Here is a 20,815-nt window from a genome sequence, read left to right on the forward strand (position 1 = left end):
TCAGGAGCAAATGCCACAAAATCAAGATGGATTCTTCTTGATCCATCCTTCGATTCCCCCGTCTCTGAGTTTAATCGCAGCTTTTGTGACGACAAACGGCGACATCGAGACAAGATCGTCCAGGATTGTACCTGGGAAGAAGAAACCCGGAGCTGCGGAATTCAGCCTTTCACCTCCCGCGTGTGAAGGAGATCTCTGGGATACTGCGGCATCTCGGAGAGAAGAGCTAGAACAATAATTCCAGCCGCGGATATGAAGGCAAATAAAATCCTTCTTGACACTGGAAGATAAAAAAAAAAGGTATTGAAACCGATGAAAAGTGACTCATCGGGTGTGGAGAGGAAGTGGAGCAGTCAGACACCCCATTCCTCCGAGCTTTATGGAGTATAACTCATGACGGCCCATTTCTAAAGGAATCTGTGTGTAAATTGTCTTTAAAGGGAACACAGGAAATCTCCCGCAACCATAAATCAGACTAAAGACAGAAGACAAGCATCCTCCAGCTCTCCGTTGATGTGCTCCAACACAGACTCCATCCTCCTTTCATCCCTGCAGCTTATTAATTCCACACCGTGCTCCCGGTGTGGAGCGCCGCCTGTTTAGCATATCCCAGTAACAACAACAACAACAACAACAACTCTGGAGCGAGTGGAGTGATCCTCGTCGCTGACGGCGAGTGTGTGGTTGTGCTGCAGACGCTTCTGTCTCGCCGCCCTGATGAGAGCTCGTCCTTCAGTCAGAAGCTGCCCGTGTGTGAGGATGCTGCCCCCCCCTCCCCCGAGCAAGCTTTTGTGGCTCCTTGGTCCAGGGGTGGGCATCGAGGGCCGGATCCAGGCCAGACTTTCTGTCCTCCAGGTAAACACGTTCACCTGGGGTTCCATTTACCTTGGTGAAAGCATTTCCTGCCTGGTGGGATGCACATCCTGGCTTGAATTTACCCTCGAGGAATGGATTTGACCTCCTCTGATGGGCAAGTCCAATCCATGAAGGCCTGAATCCAGCCAGGTTTTGCATCCTACCAGGGAGAAACCACTTTCACCAAGGTAAATGGAACCCCAGGTGAAAGTGTTTACCTGTAGGACAGAAAGTCTGGCCTGGATCCGGCCCTTGAGGACTGGATTTTCCCAACCCTGGTCTAGGGGGATGAGTCCCTCTTTGGGTGCGAGAGGTCCCGGGTTCAAATCCTGGATGCGCCCAGATGCTTTTTAGGGAGGAACTATTGGGAATGAAGGAGAAATTTGTGTCTGAAGGGATTAATTAAATAGCTGCTTCTTCTTCTCCAGCTCCCAGGAAACAAAGGTTTGCTGCCCTCTTCTGATTCCTGAAATGCTCCACGAGTCAGGTCGATAACGAAGCATCGGTCCGAGGATCAGAAACGTTTGTGTTGCATGGAGAGATCGGGCGGACGGACGTCAGACCCGCTCCAATGTGACAGAACGGGCTCTTCTGTGGGGGGGGGGGGGTTACAAATAACTAAAGAAAGCCGGTTTCTTGCTTGAGAGGAAGGTCATCCCCTTTTTTGTTTATTTGTCATTACATTTCAACATTTGTTTGAACTATGTACATGTTGCCTTCACAGACAATAGGAGAAATGAAACTTCAAACATAAACGCAGTTCAAAGTGCATCCAGACTTCTGTTAATGGGGATTTTACACCACCTCGTTCAGACACCAGCGGCGATGTTTACCCACGACCCGCTGGAACGCGTCGCACGATGCCGGGTGAAACCAGACGCCACTTAATACAAAGCGTGTCCGAAAATCTTTTCAGAGCGAACAAACAGTTTCTAGCAACACCAAGGATGCTGGCGCACATGTGCTTGGAACATGAAGGGGTCAGAGGTCGTGAGGCTGAAACAGCAATGTCAGATGAGTGGGAGCTAAATGCTAATCAATCAGAAATGACTGGCAGGCACACTGAGAACAGCCAAATGATGTCATAAAAATGAACACGTCTAATTTATTTATTTATTTTGTTTGTTATTTTGCGTTCAGGGAGCAGGCCTGTAGAAACACTGGTCGGTTTGACGGGGAAAACTGTCTTATTAACCAAACGACTGCGAGGTGGTTGTGCTATTTTGAGAAATGCTCCGGGGACGACACATTCCTTCAGAAAACAGCCATTACGGGGAGCTAATTGTGCACCATAAATGTCAGGTATGACTAATGCGGGACCAGTTCAGGGAAGCTAGCATCGTCTCCAGAGGCCCCGCCGTCTACCTGGCTACCTCAGAAAAACAAGCCCTTCACTGGAAGCGGATGGGTTCATGCTCAATGCTTGATTAATATCAAACGCTCTGTTTTAATATCTGGATTGAGAATTGCTCTTAATGTATCACGAGCGCGGGCTTTTTCACAGCTTGATAAAATTTAATTTAAGTTTGTTTTTTTTCCCTCTCCCACAAAAGCGAGTCAGAAAGCCGATCAATCATGTGCAGCTAGCATAGCTGGAAGCATGCAAAGAATAATTGATCTCGGCTAATACGACCTGCAACGCTCTTCATTTTACGGTATGTTCACCCCTGAAGGCTACAACAACGCCATCTGCCTGATTTATCAGTCGCCCTCTTCCTGCGAACGGCTGAGGGTGCGTTAGCGGATGCTTTTCCCTTCTGTGGGACCGTTTCCGCCCTGAAATTCCGACCATCTGTCCGCCTCACATCTGTCAAAGGACGCTAACGAATGACGTTTAAAGCCACATCAATCAAGGTGCATCAAGACGGCGGGAGACAGAAGCGCACACATGGGGGAAAAAAGAGACAAATCGTTAAAAAACAAAGCCGTATCTTACAAACAGACGTCTTTCCGGCTTGCTGCAGGTCCGAGCTTCCCCTTCTGTGAGTGTTTATTCCTTTTTCAAGTCAAAACTGTCCATGATTCGCTTCACGTCTCACTGCGATAACATTGATGGGGTGTTTTTGTGTTGATGAGAGGAGCTCAAAGTCTCTTGGAGACAGTCTTGGGTGGGAACGCCCAGCAGGGCTCCACGCGGAGGCTCTGGTGACACCACGGGGAGAGTTTTCCATCCACACGTTTGTCCTTCAGTGAGACACCTCTGAGGACGCTCGCATCAGAGTCGACTAAAGCCGGCCGCTTCCTCCTTTAGTGGAATTTGAGTGGAATAAAAATGTTCTGGCACGTGGCCCAAGGTGCTACTGCGGCAGGGAAGTGCAAATCCAGGGCGGAAGGCCCGTCCTGAACTGCAGACCGCCACGGCGAGAGGCCGCAGGACGGGAGCAGGCCCCGCCCCCTTTCAATTCGCCAGCGCTCAGGCCAAACCGGGAGAAAATGACTCAACGTCTCAAACCCGAGGTCCGTCTTCAGGGTCTCCTGGTGGATACTGTACAAATGACATCATGAGTTTGGAATATTGAGGCCGACACCAACAGAAAAAAGGACCTTAAATTAAACCCGCTGTTGTGAACGGCGTCTAAACTGCAGATTTTGTGCGAGTCTCAGTTCATCTATGGCATTCTTCAAAAAGTACACTTCCTGTTCCTGTCCGTCAGTTCCCGTTCCCGTTGAAAAACAGCATTCCAACGCCGTTCCCAGGAGCCGACGCTCCTCCTCCCTGCTCCAACCCTCCATGTTTGGGAAGCGCGGCCGCTATATGTGCCCCGGTTTGGACAGGTAGGCGATGAGAGCGACCACCACCCCCACGTACACGCCGGTGCCTATGGTGATGGAGAGGGCGGCCAGGAACAGAGCCCGTCTGGAGGCGATGTTGGCCGACGGGAAGTCACCTTTGTTCACCGCCTTGGTGGTCTGGAATGGAGAAAAATACAAGGCTGTCAGATTTATTTTAGCCGGTCCTCAGGAGGAGGAGCGGCCCATTTTTCAAAGGGATCGTAATTACTGAGGCTGTCGAGCATTTCGGCGCATCAAAAAAACGCCAGCGCAGGAGTGTTTCCAGCGGGAGATCTCTAAAATAAGCCTCGCCGTGGCAAAGTCAAGGAGGGCGCGCTGCTGTCCAATCAGCTGCTAGCGTGGAAGCGGTCCCGGACGAGGACGTCCAGCAGTAATAAAAACGTACGGCGATCATCTCAAAGGCTGATTGACGACATCCGTGAGCTACGATTGGCATCGGGAGAAGGTTTAGCATTGATCTATGTGTCGGTCTGCGTTACTAACGTTATTATTGACTGTTGACATGGCAGAAAACTGGCCGCTAGCATCAAGCTAAGCCAGATTTGTATCCCAGAACCTTCGTAAAGTATTCGTGCACATTACGCCCACTCTCAGCCCAGACCCGGACTCTTGGACGGTATTGATAAATGAGAGAAACCTGTTTTCGGCGCCGGTCGAGCGTGTTTGCGACTTCGCCTCATCTTCATCCTCATCTAAGCTTTCCTGCTGCGACTTCAATTAACGCTGATCAGAGCGCCGAAGCTGAGGAAAACATTAAAGTTTCCGGCCGTGAAGCCTCAACAATGAAGCCAAAAGCCTTTTGAAGCCGCGTGAGGACTCGGGTGATAATTCTGAGAGTTCCATTTATCCAGACATGTCGTTTTATGTATGGCCTCTGGCATGTGTTTCATTAAGCCTTGAAAGGCTTTTTTAAAAAGAAAACTGGTTTATATCAATAAACATGTTTATTTTCAGAGTAAAGCTACTTCTGCATCCAGAATAATTAACTTTAACGGTTGCGCGGGCAATTTGTTTCTGATTCACAAAACAGACAACAAATCCTCAGTCTGCAGTTACAGTTTAGAAAGTATTGGATATTTTCTGTGTGTGTGTATGTGTGTGTGTGTGTGTGTGTGTGTGTGTGTGTGTGTGTTGTCAGAGTTTAAATCCAGCTCGGATTGAACCCGATTGATTTTAACCGGTGTCAGGAAGCTTTTTTTTCCGTCTGGAGAGGGTCGATTCTTCCATCACGCGACATCAACTTGAATTAATTCGTGATTATTCGCCTGATTTCGCGTTCGCGCTCATTAGCGCTCAGTTCGGGTCTTTAGAAGTGTTCGCTGCCAGACATTTATGCATTGAGCGACACTAAGAAGACAAGAAGGAGCAGAATGAGCGTGTCGGCGGCTAAAATTAGCATCGAGCAGCCATTGTGTTGCCACTAATACCTTTTTAAATAACGAGCTTTTTCTGAGAAGATATTTCTGCCCGTACGTAACCCTAGGCAACGCCAAGCTAACTTATGTGTGTTGGCCTGATGATTTGTGTTTGTGGCGAGGTGTTCCAGCCCGTCTGGCAAAAAATACTAACTCACCCGCAAATGGCCAAATAAGTAATCTTTTAAAAGCTTCCAGCCTTCAGCAAGCCTGCAATTATTTGGCGTCCACAGAACACGACCGCACACGAACAGATCCGGGATTAAACAGCTTTTCTCTGTCTTCTTCCCAGTCCATTAAGCCTGTTTAGCGCCCCACATGTGTGAATTCACACCCCCCCCTACGCTCCCGACCATCAGACCAAAATAAAGTCTAATGGTATGAAAAAGGTTGAACTCTTTCTGAATATGAAGAAGCCGCTAGAGTTACCGTGGCGTTTTCAGATTCCAAAGGCACGACACGTTCCCGTGATGATGGACCCTCAACCAGGTCAAGTGCAGAAACCCATCAGCCTGTCCTCCGTCCACCACAGCTAATGTCTGTAACGAGGTCGAGACACCACTCGGCCTTAATTAGCTGGGAAAAGAAGAACTCCGGTCCTTTAAAAGTGGCCCGGCATTGTTTCCAGCGGCTCTGCGACCACCAGTGGCATCGTTAGCACGTCGCCTTGACGATGAGGAATCAAGACTCTAACGCGTTCCACCGTGCGGAAGTGCCGAACTTCCTTTTTTGGGACGCGTCTCCTCACACGTCGCAGATAAAAACTGCGATTTTCTCCGCCTGAACCCGAGGAGGAGCCACCAAAGGGCTGAAACTGGAAAACAAAATCTCCATTCATCAGCTGCTCCGAGCAGGGCGACAGCAACCGCTCTCACCGGCATTGACGTACGGGCCGATCGTGGCCGGAGCCGGAGAGCGCTGTGTTTTACTCTCCGTCCACTCTGGGCGGCAGGAGCGGGAGGTCGTTTTAAAGTTAATGAAACACATAAAAGGAACAAATAATCCCTTTAATGAGCCTCGCAGCGGTCAACCTCGCACCAAATCGTTTTACACTTGCGCAGGAAAGCCCGAACGTTGGCTCCAGCGCCGCTGGTTGATGGTGTCTGTTACCTAGCAACACCTCCCTCCGCTCGCTTCACTGAAGGCAACTAAGACGTGGACCAAAGGAGAGGTTAGAAGGCGCCTCCTACGAAGGCGCCAAACGCACGGACCATGTGGTAATTGCTGTCGGCGCCGTGGCCAAAAAGCCACTTTGAAAAACGCCATCAAGGGAAACAGGAAATGGAAATCGGGGACTGGGCTGTGAGATCGCTCGCCGCCCGGGGCAACCCGGCAGCATCTTGTTGTGGGAGCAAACGCAATGGAGGCGGTCCAGAGGAACCGTCAATGGGCCAGTTCCATCTGTTGATATTTGGATCACGTTGCAGACGCGATAAATCGGAGCCATAAGGATTCAGTGTTGCCTGAAGGAGACGTGGAGGTGCTCCATCGTGGCGTTCACCCAGGGCTTCGACCTGCTGGAATCACCTGGAGACGGAGGCGAGCGCATCGCCGCTACAGGCTAAAACTGGCAGCAACGAGCAGATTTCTTCTCCGAGGGCCCCAAAGTTCAGGCTGCACGTCTCACCGGCGCGCTGCCGCAGTCGGAGAGGCTTCCAGATGGGATTTACTGCGACGGGAACACGAACGCACCGCCGTCTTTGTGGCGAGAGAGTCATCGCGGACACTTTTATTCTCCAGCATTTGTTCCGTTTCCTTGGCGATCGGAGCAACACGGCGGTTTCCTCTGTTACGTGACAAACAGTTCAATCAGACGGAACGTCTGAGGATGATAGAGCGGTAACGTGGACGCTCGGTGCGGGGGGGTTAGGTGAGGAGGATGGTTGGAAGCATCAAGTTCCTCTCCCCCGCAAGCCTGACAAGATGATGGAAACAGGTGAAGATAACATCGAGTCGTACCTGCGCACGCCGCGCCTCAAACCCCAGCCATCGGCCGGCTGGTCGTCCTCCATGACGACGGGCTGGGAAATGACCTCAGAAACATTTATCAGCGTCTCCGAACAAAACGTTCACCCTCTTAGAGGAAATAATTGAAACACAATCAGGTTTGGAGCTAATTTTCTCAGGATATTTGTATTGTTAACGTGAGTGTGTTGGGGGGGGGGGGGGGGGGGGGGGGGGGGGGGGGGGGGGGGGGGGGGGGGGGGGGGGGGTTCGATTGCCCTGATACGGGGGCCTGGGAGGTGGGTGTGATGCAGGGGCCTGGCAGCCTTCCTGACCCAGATGTGATCAACAGGCCCCGTTAGGCCACCAGCAGCTATTTCTAACCAGAGTTAGCGAGAGAAAAGCCTGACTGACCCATTTCAGAGGCATCTGAAATCCCTCCAGGTCGCCAACGTGGGGACTCGGGTCATGGCGGCATGATCAAACTGCACAGTAAGCACAGCGGGTTAGCTTCAGCTGGAGCAGCGAGCGAGAGGATTTTCTCTCGGAGCGCCGCTTCACCTCACTCTCGAGCCTTTAAGCGTCAATAACCTGTTTGTTCGTAGAGGAACGGACGTTAAGAAAGAGTTACGCTAACTCTCTACGTGCACGTGGATGAATAGGGCTTATATTGCTAATTTATAACGGAACTTTCCTTTGATATTGAGGATTTTGCTTCCATTAGCTGCCATGAAGCAGACTAACAAGAAGCTTTAGCTCCATCGGTGGTGCTCAGGTGAGGACGGTGTCTACTTCAGCCGCATCCCTCTGAAGGGATGAAGGTCAGTAACATCACGCGCTCTTCATCACACACTCATCACAATGGCGCGGACCTTCAGGCGCACGGCCACGTTTCAGACTGCTGAAATCGCGCTGCGCCGTCATTCCGACTCCGAAATCCTTGAGTCTTTTACGAGGCTCCCTGATAAAAACGAAGACCGCGGAAGTTAGTGGGCCATAAAACCAGGCGTCTCCAGACTCCTCGCTGTAGCTCTTGCTGACAGAAACGATATGGCGGACTGGCGGGGAGGCCGTCCCTCCGTAAACGCAGCCGTGACGTCTCCATAATTGCGCGGGAGCAATCAAATTAGCGTCTGACGAGATATTTCATGAACTGCCTCCGACTGGCCGGTAAAACCTTTACGGCTCCTATACATGCGGCATGTTCGCAGAGGGCTGAACTGGAAACAACTCAAAGCAAGAGAGCAGATCCATACGTGTAGAATAAGCAATAATGGAGCAGTTAGCATGTCGGAGGAGTTATTTTGGTTTCAAACGCGTTTGGACGCATTTATTTGCATAAATTCTCCTCCCCAGCTCGACCACGGCGGCCTACTGGGGCTGAGAGCGCATCACCTCTAATACGCTGGCGCGCCTTTAATTGGGTTCGCTTCAATCCTCCGCGTCTGACAGCTCCTTGAATGTGAGTTACGCGGGAGCCTTTCTAAAGGCGGCTTTCAGCCTGTTTACAGAGCATCAGGCCGTCATTACACACTGGCCTTGAGTTATTGACGGGCGTCTCAGTGAAAACAGGCACACCGCCGGTGGATTTTCTACTATGTGATAGTAAATTTAAGCGCGTTCTTGGCCTATATTGCATCAGATGAGGACAGATAATGCTCCTTTTAAACGACCCAGCGATCACAGCAGCGGAGGCCTGCGTGTTGCATTCACTTACCCCCTGGGAGAAGTAAAAGGCTGCGATGCCCAATGGCCAGAAGCAGCAGAGCATGGAGAAGATGGCCAGGCCCAGGTGGTCCCGAGGAGGGACCACGATGAAGTTGTCCTCGCTCTCGCTGTCGCTGGAGCAGTCCGTCTGGGCAGAGGGGAGGAAAGCAGGTCAGCACAGGCGGCGCGCGGTGACACGGCAGCTGCAGCCTTAATTCAAGAACAACGGCTAAAGATGCTGCACACAGGTCCAAACTCTCAGATGACCCTTCACCTCAGCACACAGGTCCAAACTCTTCAGTCTTAGCTCACATTTAGCTGGAAAATCTTGTGTTTCAGCATCAAATTGGACTCCAGGTGGTTATTTCTTTATGCTCACGCTACATCAGGGACATTTGAATTTCTACGTGTTTGTATTGACCTGCAAAGATATAAAAATCTGCATTCAGGAGAAATGTTTTCATCCTGTTTACATTATTTATGCTAAGCTAAACTGCCTCACGCTTTTTATCAATAACGCACGGATGAAGATGGGGAACATACATAATGTACCAACTCGTCCACACCTTCCATTTCCTGCCGCCGCCCGTCTGATTTGGTCGCCGTGGAGCTTGAATTTGAACGATTCATTCACACAAATCATCTGCATGCAGCAAGAGGTGATTTTCAAGTCAATTGGGTTCAGTGGAAAAACAACAACAGAAAGGAAAAACTAATTTGTGTAATGGGGAAAAGCGCAGAGGCGCCTCCGCATTCAGGATCATTTACTTTCAGATAATGTCACACTTGGTATCCGAGGACTCCTTTTTTCCGATGGCCCATTAGTTTCCTATTAGCTTTTTGATATGCATATTTCTGCCTTTCTGCATCCAAACAAGATGGAACAAAATAAAAAGCTCCACCTGGACGGTAGGTGTCATTTCAGGTGTAACGTCAGATGGCTCCGACGCGCCTTTTTCGCTCGAGCCCTACGGAACTATTTCACGCTTTAAGCGGCGTAGAACTGAAGTGTGGTTAAGAGGGAGAGCATCAAACATCTGCGTTCTCCTCGGCGGTCACACATTCTCATCCTGAAATGTCAGAAAGAACAAACCGAGGTTCTCAGATTGGGGTCACGATTTCGCCGTCAACCATCTGGTTGCGTTCCGTCCTGAAAGCTAAATCAAAGAAATCAAAGACAACAAAGCAGCTCTTTGGTCAGATAAACCCACAACACGGCATCGTTAGCGCGCTAGCTGTCCCGCTAACGCCAACGGAGTTAATGTTTAACTTCTGGAACTGAACGAGAGCGTTTGGAGTTTATCTGCATTGCCCCGAAGCTGCCGTATTAATGGTGGAGTTAGCGTTTCCACGCTGTGGGGCCGACTCTTTTAATTGCTGGAGCAACACAAGCAAATTTAATCCAAATATAGACCAGTGGAGGACAAAATAATTCCAATTATCTGGCAGCTTTTTACTATATTGCCACGTTCTGAGCGTATAAATGCAATAATAGCGGTGCTCAGAGGCCTCGGCCGAGATGATCGATACGTATATATATTCATGGTCTTTGTAATAAAATGCTGAAGGGAAGAAAAGATCATAACAGAAGCTCAGAAGGCAGCCTGATGTTCTGCATAATGTCATCCTGCCACCATGGCCGCGAGCGAGTGCTGGTGCAATCTAAGAGCTCTGCTCCGCCCCACGCCGGCGAGCTCCCTGGCAATATCTGTGGAGCCCTAGAGATGTTTGGAGAACACACACACACACACACGCACGCACACACACACACACACACACACGCACACACACACACACACACACACACACACACACACACACACACACACACACACACACACACACACGCTCTTCTTTCTCCCTTAAATGTATCCATCAGAAGAAGCTGTGACGTAAAGTCTTAGCTCCTCTAATTGCTTCTAAAGAGGCGGCGGCGTGCACCGACACCAGCACCCAGGCCGGCGCTGCGGGCTGCTCTCAGATCAGGTGAGGTGAACGTCCTGTCCACAGGACAACTGGTGGCCGGGGGATCCAAAGCGAAGGCGTGTAAACCCGCCTGATGCCTTTTAGAAGGAATTTCTTGCACTCGTGCAACATGTGCAGCATCTCGCCTCTTCAGGATGTGTTAAAACACACGAGTCTTTTATTTTCAGCTCAGTTTGGTTGCATTGTCCTCGAGGATCCCACTTCAGATCTGAGGCTTTGAAATGCTGATCAGTGTGGATTCATGTTGCCAGAGCTGACTTCTTCGTTTAGATGTCATGAGGTCCTATAGGGGAAGAAATGAATCCATAATCCCCCATTACCGTGCTAGCAATCCTGAATCGGGGATTTTATGCTAATTACAGACACCAGTTTGGATCTTTGCGGCAGCTAATTTGAAAGTGAAAGAAAACTGAACATAAAAAAAAAAAAAATCCATAGAAAAACATCCCAAAATGGGGTTTTTAGCCATTCGATAACACAAACTTCTCTGGGAAATTGGTTGAATTGGTGTGAAGTGAAAAGATCTGAATTACCGACAGGGAGATTTTCCACATTACACCACGTTCAGGAGGCGCTTCGGCAAACAACTGGTTTTTTTTTGTCCCAGCGCTGCCCCGACAGTGATCCCCCCCCCCCCCCCCCCCCCCCGCCCTTGTGGCAGCGCATTCTAATGCAGCATCAGCCGGGCTCGGGGCCGCGTGGCTCCGTGAGTAATACCGGGTTAGTAGCCCGGCGCCCCCGATGTGACTGGAAGGTGTCGAGTGGGTTTGTAATTCACCCGCGAGGCTGATAGAGGCCTGGTGATTTAAAAGGGTCGGCCACCTTCAGAAGTCCGGCCCGCTCGGGGGACGACTCCACGGGTGTGTGTGATCACACTGATCAGAGTCTTGTAGTGATGAACACTATCATGTGCTACATTTGTTCTGGGATGCAGAACCTGCTGGGAATTAATGAAAATATTTGCTCCCCCCTTCCCCCTCCCGGCGGCCCCAGCGGCCTGGTGTTGACAGCCGTGTAATCACAGACAGTTTAATGAGGCTACGACGCTGCGCACCACTCTCAGCGCTCACGTATTTCAGATATTCATGGATTTCTAGGTGCAAAACCAGCAAATATGCTTCAAAAATGCTTGAGCGAGGAGGTAGACTTCCTCCTCTTGAGTGTAGATGGGGATGTTTAGCTTAAATGCTGCAATAACCACAGCAATTTGCTGTAGTTTGATGTATTAATCTCAATGTAGGCATTTGTATGAAGGCTGGCTAGCATTAGCATTAGCCGATCTCTATACATTTAACCCACAAATCTCAGCCAGCGCCGAGGAAGCGTTGGATACGAGCAGAACCCAGAGCTGACCAGGCCTCTTCAAACCTCCAGATCCCAGCTTGACTGCACACGCGCGCCCGATTAGATCACCCACGTTAACGTCTGTGTTTCGGCCTGTGCAGCATCTGAACAGTGTCATTCGATATCTGTATTTAGGCGCAGAACAGTCGCGCCGACGCTGATCTGAAGCCTGCATCTTCATCCTACCAGGAACGCGTAGCAGAGAGCAGCTCCTCCCTGCACAAACCAACGCTCACATGTCTTAAGAGCCACTCTGACTGAGTGCTGCTGCACACACGCCAAACAGCATCTATTATTTAGCCGGTTATCGGTTAGCTCCAGCCTATAGCTGCTCCGAGAGGGAGATGGAAGAGCTGCCTAGCATATTCGCATTGGCTGAGGAGGTGACATGGGCAGAGAAATAAAGAGTGACAGGCAGGCCGGTTCAAATGTGGGGCAGATTACGCTCTCTTTGGTGTAAATAGGTCCCTAAAAATCTATCCAAATCCAACAGATCGCTGCAAACTTCTATTGAAGGCTCTGATTCGTCGGCCGCGATCGTCCCCGCGAGGCTGATATTACACAAACCGGCTGCGTTACAGGAGCCTCCTTTCTCATTTTACAGCTCTTAATACGCTGAGCTGCCATTCAGGGGGGGATTAAAGAAGCCGTGAAATCTGTCAGGCGCTGCCGCGGCAACAGAATCCTTCAGACTTTTTATGGAAGATCTTTAAAACAGCTTTTCATGACCACATTTAAATGAACATTAGCACAGGCCGATGATGACGAGGCGCCAGGGATCAAAGCTGCATGTGGGAGCAGCGCTGGAGGGCGGGGGCCCGGGCGCCTCCGCATCATCAGGTGCAGCATCCACCAGGCCGCACAGTCGGACCTGGATCTAGAGCCAATTTAAGCAGGACGCCCCTGCTGGTCGCCGCTATGTTGCGCAATCCAGATTTTGATGTTCGCATTCCCCATCAGATATTTAAGTGGGAGAAAATTTAAGCTGCGGTAAAGTGGCGCCGCTCAGCAGTTGGCGGCGGATCCGTGATGTTTATCATCGGCCTTCCAGTGGTCATCGGCCGGATCTGAATACTCCACACAAACGACCAGGAATCCCCCCCCCCCGCCCCACATGAGCCTGGTCCTGCTCTAGGATTCGTCCTGTTAATGGGGGTCAGGCTCAGGGTTTCTGCTAATCCACTTCCTCTTTATTTCCTATTTCTTCCTCTTTATTTCCTATTTCTTCCTCTTTATTTCCTATTTCTTCCTCTTTATTTAATATTTCTTCCTCTTTATTTCTTATTTCTTCCTCTTTATTTCTTATTTCTTCCTCTTTATTTCTATGTCCCAAAATGTCCTTTATCCCCAACAAGCGTCTAAAGACTATTTTGCTCGTAACAGATGCTAAATAAATCAACCTTTTTGATATTTTGACAGCAAAATAAATAATAGAAATTAGCCGCTAGCTTATTATCCTCTAAAGGAGGACGCTGCATCTGTCCTCATGGACCATTCAGGAGAACCTTTATAAAGAACTGGTCAGTTTACGGCTAAAAGCAAATGTTCCAGGAGGTCATTTGGATATAAAGTGGTGCATCTCTGAGCGGTTTCACCTCGGGGGCTGCTGCCGTCGGGGTTGGAGCGGTATGTGTGCATTGAGCCGCGGCCTGGCTCCGTTTCATATTTAATAAAGACGCGGGCACTCATGTCCTGCCAGATTCACTGAGAAATGATAACCCCGAGTACAATCAGAGCCGGTCCGATCCGAAACGCAGCGCAGGACAATAAAGTCATCATAAAAGCTCCTCGCCATTGATTTGGCAGCTGCGATCTTAGAAATCCAATACCTGAGTCGCAACTAAAACAGGCTCAGGCGGATCAGAGCAGATGAGCAGGTGGAAGCCGCAGCTCACTGCAGAAGAACTGCTCCTGGTTTAATTAGATTGGGAAATTAAAGTGTACCAATAAATTCAGCCTTCATGCAGTAAAGAGGCTGTGGCGGAGGAAAAGTAGTCCCTCTTATCTTGAAATGGTTCTTTTGTGAAACAGGTAACTTAAAAAGGGCCTTTTCGCACGTCTGGGTTGTATTATTACGCCGTCATCGTGTCTATTTTTACTCCAAAACTTTATTTTAGTCCCTAATTAGTCCCAACTTTTGTTCCACAGAAGTAAAAATAACCCCGACCAGTAAAAAAGAGAAGCGTTTTGTTGTGCTGGTGTCCTGAAACGCTCTCCGTGCCAGACGGAAGCAGGCGCGAGGAGGCAGAGCGCCGAGGTCGGCGAGTCGGGCCGCCGTGACGGCGACGCGTGGTCCTGAACTACACGACTTTGAAGGTTGAGGGGTTTAATGTGGACACGGCTGGAGTCCAGGACCTTCAATAAACTGGTGATTAAAGCTGCAACTGGGAAAAAAGGATCCTGGCGCGCTGCAGAAATGCTGGGACGTGCCGGCAGAACTGAGAGAATCGGACTTTGCTTCAGGAGTTGCTGCAGTAATGAAGCAGAACTCCTGGAATTCAACATCAGATTCGGAGCATTTGTCACGTGTGCGTCAGCCCGTAGTTCCAGGGAAACAGCACCAGCGGTGGGAGCAGGAGCAAAGTCATTCGGCCACGTTGTCCCTAATGGAATCGGTAGAAATCGATAACGGAGCTGAGAGACTTGATCGTTGGGACGTCGGCGGTGAGAAAGGAGCTGCGGTTTCCTTCCTCGGAGTCAGTTAACCAGCAATTAACCATCTCTCAGCAGGAAAGCGCCACTCGGGCGCTCGTCACCTCCACGCTGCGTCTCAATTAGCGCTCCGTCCCATTGACCCCTCGGAGGCCGCCACTCGGAATCCCAGCTCAGAACCCTCCTGTCCAATGTCTCGGAACGGAGGGAAAACCTGGATCCTGGAACCGGAGGATGTTTCTACGCGTGTGTGAAAGGTGTGTGTGTGGAAACATGAGCACGATGCTAACGTGGCCGCTGCACCTTTAAACGGCTCCGCGGCGCCTTCAGGTGACATCACGCCTAATCCTGCTCTCCACTCCTTCTCTTCATCCATCTCTCTCTCTCTTCAAGTGGGCTTTACGGGAGAACCCCCCCCCCCATCCCGGCAGACTATACGTACCGGTGTCACACCACATTTAGGTGCGTGCAGCAGCAGTCCGCTTTAATTCCAGCGGCGTTCCATCACCCTGAGGTGTGTGGCAGCCCATTAGCGGCTGCAGGACTCGGGGAGAAGTCGGCCCGCTCTGCCTCTCCGATCCCTTAAATCCGGAGCGCCGGCTGCTATTGGCTGTGCCAAAATCCCCCGACTTGTGCGGCGGGAGCACCGAGTATCCCTCGGGGAGGCAGGAATGGGGGATTTATTAGCGTGTTATGAGTTTTAGGGTCGGGGCTGCAGGCTGAGGTCACTGGATCAGATGGGATTCAAAGCTCGGTCTGGTCCAGGACTTGAGTGTAAGAACGCTTTGGGGATAGAAGCACCGCCGGCGGTCCTGGCCCGGTGGGGGTGGGGGTGGGGGGGCCCTTCTGGGCTTTGATTCTTGGTCGTTGTGGGAGGAGCTTTAACACAGACATTAGAATCACGTCTCTCTTACCTCGTACTCCACGTACTCCTCTTCCTCAACCTCGTAGGACACCGTCTGGATCTTGATGTGCTCGCCGTCCTCCAGCAGCTTCGCCTGAGCGTCCTCCGTGCTGGGCGTGTCGGCGCCCGCCGTGTTGGCGCCCTCCTTTGCCTTCTTCTCGGTGAAGGTGGTCTCGCAGCACTCGCTTTTGTATTCCTTAGCCTTGATGCTGCCGCTGTCCTCCTTGTACAGGATGAAGTTGGGTCTGTAGAAGGCCTCCACCGCCAGGTGTAGCGAGGTGGCGTCCAAAAGCTGCTGGGATTTCATCTTCCCGTTGGCGCTGCAGCAACCTCCGCTCACCGCGGTGCCGTTGTTGACCTTCCCCCCTCCCTCGCCGCCACCCACTCCTCCAGCAAAGTAATTGATAATGTTCTCCCGACACTGGTTATTAGCGAAATCCCCCCCATACCCGTTCACCATGTGCTTACTGTTCTTGTCCAACAGCGGGTTTTGAAGCTCGCTGAGATTCTCCATGGCAACGGGGTTCAAACGTGAGCGGGCGGAGCTTCGCAGCGAAGTTGGAGAAGACGGAAGGTGTTCCTCGGCGGCGTCCCTGGATGTCAATAAAGGCTTCAGCGGCATTCAGCAACGTGGGAACTGCGGAGGAGAAAACAGCAAACGGGAAGGTTGAGGGTGGATCCGAACACGTTCCCGCAGGTATGCCGATCGGTCGATCCCGCAGGCCGTTAAATCTGTGGCCGTTCATGATGTTGTAGCAGGAATGAGCTGTAGAATAGGCTCAAAAGCCCCAAACAGGAGATTATTTACAATGGGAACAAGAAATTGAAGCCAGTTTTAGCATTTCTTTCTCCTATACCGAACCCCCCCGCCCAGCTTTTCCATGCTGGAATAAACAGCCCGGAGATCTCCACTTCTCACCTCTGACCTCGGATTCATCTGCATTTGCCATAGAAAGGCCTAAAGCAGAATATCTCCCGGGGTTCTGACCTCATCCGTGCACAAGCGCTTGTTTCCAAGTGCTTCCACTTGAAGACAACCAGATTACAGGTAATAACAGTAAAAGGCATCGTGGCAGCAGGATAATGGCCTCATACAAAAGTCTGGAATTTTCTTTATCTTAATAAATGTCAGAAACCTCTGAATCATACTTGCCAAATGCAATTAACCTATGCGTTCAATGGCTGCCTGGATATGTAATATTTAAAGGTCATAAGAAGCAGAATTTTAACTGCTGAAGCTGTAAGCTTTAATATATTTAGCTTAAATTACAGTTGGGCCACTTTTCTTTACTCGCTAACGCTGCTTTCTTCCTCTTCCTTCCCTCGTTTCCTCTTTAGTCTGCTCGTCTTTGCTGTTTTCTGGCCTCGGCCCCATGAATAAAATAGAAATCCCCCAGTCCCCAGACGTCCCCGGGGCGCTGTGCCGGTCAGCAGACCAAGTGGTCGCGGTTCCTCCTCCCTGCTGGACTGTGCTGACGTTGTTGTTCCACACCGGTGCACCCAGTGGTCCAGGTACAGCCCGGGGGGAAGCGCACACTCGTGCGGTTCTGGTGGTTTGTTAAAAATGAAGAGAGCTTTCTCATGAAAAACTAAAGACGAGCAGGTGCTGAGGTTGCTGCTCGGGTGTCCTGCAGCTTACAGGCTGGCTGAAACTGCCCCCAAACAGCATTTTAAATGTCAATAAATCACTCACGAATTGTGTTGTGATGAGAACAAAAGTGGCGCCTGAATGCCAGATTGAGATCTTATGGCCAGAGCGTGCAGCTTTAGGGCAGATTCATGATGCTCGTAGACAGTAATTATTTCCAGAAACGCACGTTTGCATACGAGCGCATTTTAATCCCAATCACGCCATATTTACTCCTCAGAATTGCAAATATTCCTAGAATTTGAGCTGAGCTGAGATAAGTTGGCTTGACTCCACCAAAGCCGAGCTGTCAAAGTCCCTTTTCCACGTGAGCCTGCGCATTCTCACGTGCGCGTGAAGCCTCTTTAGTCGCCTAGTAGACATCGGACATGACTTGTGCGGACAGCCAGGCGTCCCATAATGCATTTCACCTGAGCCAGCACCTGAGCCGGCTGGAACCTGAGCTATGGGATAAACGGCCTGTGTTACTGGGCCCTGCATCAGCCTCGCATCTGCACCACTTTAGAACAACATGTGACTGTGGTTAACCGCCGCTGGTGTCTAATTAGCTTGCTAAAGCCTCTGCAGTCATGAGCGCTGCTGGGGGTGCGGTGATGAACATAAACGGACTCAGCGATTGCCTCAGATAAGTAGCAGTTCTAATATCGATCAGGTCCATGATGATGATGATGATGGCTCCAGTTTCAGAATGTTCCGCACGACCATCCTTTTATCTCCAAACACTCCACCGAACACTTTAATGTCCCCTTTGTCTGGCTTCAAATGCAGGAAATCAAATCTCAACATGTTAATACAATTACTTTGAATTTATTTACATTATTCAGTGGCCTCTCCTTCACTTTGATGTGCATGTTTATTGAAACGTAGTCATGTATCTGGTTCTTCATCTAGTTTTTCCAAATATGTGAATAAGAGACAGGCTGTTCAGAGCTATTCCTCTGACCCAGCTGAGCCATAACCTTTACATTTTGCACCATATAAAACCGTCTTTTCATCTCTTTAACCTCGGCGATGCTTCAAAGCTACATTCATGGGTTCATGTCTGTCACATGACGCGTTGCCAAAAATTGCTCAGCTTGTTTTTCCCTCAGTAAACAGATCAGTGTCGGTTCGTTCTGACCCGCTTCAGACACTCAGACGCAGCGGCTGCCATGATGTGCGTCCTGTTTCTGCTCCAGCAAAATTCCAGATGAATGCAGCACCCTGACAGCAGATTATTTTCCTCTGCTAGCTTGGGAACGCGGTGCAGAGACGGGCTGCGCGTCGACCTAAGCTGAGACGTGAGAAGACGATCTCCGCGCGGGTGAGTGGGAGAGGCTGAAGAGAAAGAGTGTCGGCTGAGTCGTACTCCCAGGGGAGCGCGTTCGGGGCGTGCCGCAGACGCAGGGAGAGCAAAGAGGTGTGAAAAGCTGGGAGGTGCAGGAGTCAGAGCACGGAACGCTGTGAGGAAAACAACTATGATGGAGGAGGAGAGGCCCGCGTGCCGCCACGGCGGCGTCGGAGAGCCCAGAGGTGGTTGACGCGGGGCTGATAGATTAGCGGCCGACCCGCGCGCCCTCGTGTGTGCCAGAGTAGGAGCGAGAGCCCGGCATTGCCAACGAGGATAGCGCGACGTCGGTCGGCCCCTGACCTCTGACCTGGACGGGGAGCGCTATCAATCAGCACGGCTGAATGCCAGCGGGGCTAATTGTCAGTCAGCTTTACCCAGGATGATGCCCTGCGCTCGGTGGCAGCAACTTCATCTTTCTGTAATCTAATTGTGGAGGCAGCAGCTGGCACCTCATCTACATAATGGGGGGGGGGGCACCTGGAAGCCACTGATGATCACATTGTAGAGAAACAAGCTGGACCTGGACCAGCGGCTGGGCTCAGGCTGAGGCTTTTAGGAAAACTGCTATCAAACACAACCGTGTTGTCGCGACGTCACCACGCGCTCGAAATGAATCTGCCGCGTCAGCAGTCGCTGCCGACCGCCCAGCGTCCACGGGTCTGCCTGCCGGGCCGAGACAACGCCGCCTCAGCTCGGCCGCACGTGTTTGAATAATTCAACGAGAAGCCGCTGTCAATATCATCCCTCCACAGCCTGTAAACAGCGGCTACGCCTGTCCTCCTGGATCACAGTCTCACGTGGAGAGAGTTGGGCTGGGATGAACAGAACAGGCGGGTCGTCCCGTCCTTTGATTTCAGCGATCAGAACGGCGCCCTGAGATGGATCGAAGGCTTTTCCCCTGCTTGAAGGACGTGAGAAGGTTGAAACAGGTTCGGGAAGAAAATGACAGATGGCTTTGACACAAACGTTAGTCGGGCTTTCACGCGTGACTGCGCTGGGAGAGCGACGATGGGAGCAGCCGGCCAGAGTTCAAGAGGACTAATTAAACTAGACTAATCCTCCATTCAGAGCAGTGATTCATGACAGTCACCAACAAATTTAATCCTCAGCTACAGGTCCCTCTGTCATCCTGCGCCCCAGAGCCTAGAGACACGTTTGGCCATATAAGAACTGTGATGAACGTGCTGAGAACTGTCTGTGGAGGACTGCGTCCTCCCAGTTGTTGGTGCAGGGCTAAATCACTGGCAGAAGCAGGATCGCCTCTCTCTCCATCCGTATTTGTGTCTGCGCACGGCCTCTCTGCTGCATTTACTCCATTTGGACGAAATTTGGACGAGATTTCACACACGCTTTAAGAGGAGGATGAAATATCCTGAATGAATCACTCACTTCTCACTTCCCGTCTCTCTCTCTCTCCGCTTTTCGGTGTTTACAACGTGACCAGTCCGCCTTTACGCGCGCTCTGGCCACATCACGGAAACGGAGAACGCGGAACATCGCGGTCGGGTGGATGACTTGGGGTCAAAACCCACATTTGGGCTGCAGCGCACGTAGATACAGACGCGGGGTTGCTCCTAAAACTGCGGACTTATCCTTCACGCGCAGCCAACGCAAACAATTGTGACGGTTAAACCGACATCTTTGGGTCAGAGCGCGCCGGGGTGTATAAAAAGAAAGAGGATAAAACAGCTTAAGTGCTCACCTTATGAGTTCTGCTCGGTCCAGATACTGTTTGGGAGACGCCAACACTCGCCTGTTTGCGCCGCTCTGTTATCATTGCTGGAATGCTGAAGGTGTCGCCCAGGGAAGGTGGCATCTCACGGACTTTCTCCTCTGAAGAAACTGTGGATCATTTCGCAGAGACCCGGTGGTTCCGCCGCCGTCATACTCTGGTGATCTCTCTCTTTATGTGACGGCGTCGCAGAGACAGATGGAACGTAGAAAACTTGAATGCGAGAGACGGGAAGATGGTCCTGGCCGTGTTCACAGAGGCGGGATTGAGATCGAGAGGAGAGGGGAAGGAGAAAGAGGAGGAGGAGGAGGAGGAGGAGGAAGGCAGTCTGATGCGCTCTGCAGCGCGCACAGACGGAGGGAGGACAGCGTCCACCCTCCCTGAACGCATCTGCGCGTTTACTTTCACCGACTTCCAGTTGAAGTTTAATCTCCTCTCAGAGTATTTTTCCACAAATCATCGCCAGACATCAATTCCCAAAGCTCTGAGTATCACCGAGAACCGA

General features: G+C 50.9%; 1 protein-coding gene across 1 annotated transcript; it reads right to left on the bottom strand.

Annotated features, from left to right (window-relative positions):
* Positions 1–1,495: 1,495 nt before the first annotated feature.
* syndig1l (synapse differentiation inducing 1-like) lies at positions 1,496–20,815 on the bottom strand. The gene is made up of 4 exons (XM_003971546.2): positions 20,281–20,815; positions 15,611–16,237; positions 8,725–8,862; positions 1,496–3,765 (listed from the first exon to the last, which is right to left on the bottom strand). Exons 2-4 carry the CDS (start codon positions 16,220–16,222, stop codon positions 3,607–3,609), a joined length of 909 nt encoding a protein of 302 aa, XP_003971595.2. The 5' UTR covers positions 16,223–16,237; positions 20,281–20,815; the 3' UTR covers positions 1,496–3,606.

This window comes from Takifugu rubripes, chromosome 16, assembly GCF_901000725.2.
Source record: "Takifugu rubripes chromosome 16, fTakRub1.2, whole genome shotgun sequence".
Lineage (NCBI taxonomy): Eukaryota > Metazoa > Chordata > Actinopteri > Tetraodontiformes > Tetraodontidae > Takifugu > Takifugu rubripes.

Bases quoted from the DNA above. Each gene is read 5' to 3' on its own strand.
- syndig1l (XM_003971546.2), bottom strand. From the start codon at position 16,222: ATGCCGCTGAAGCCTTTATTGACATCCAGGGACGCCGCCGAGGAACAC. The intron at 8,863-15,610 runs GTAAGAGAGACG...CCCTCTGCCCAG, and splicing joins AGGAGTACGTGGAGTACGAG to ACGGACTGCTCCAGCGACAG. The intron at 3,766-8,724 runs GTAAGTGAATGC...TCTCCATTCCAG, and splicing joins CCTTTTACTTCTCCCAGGGG to ACCACCAAGGCGGTGAACAA.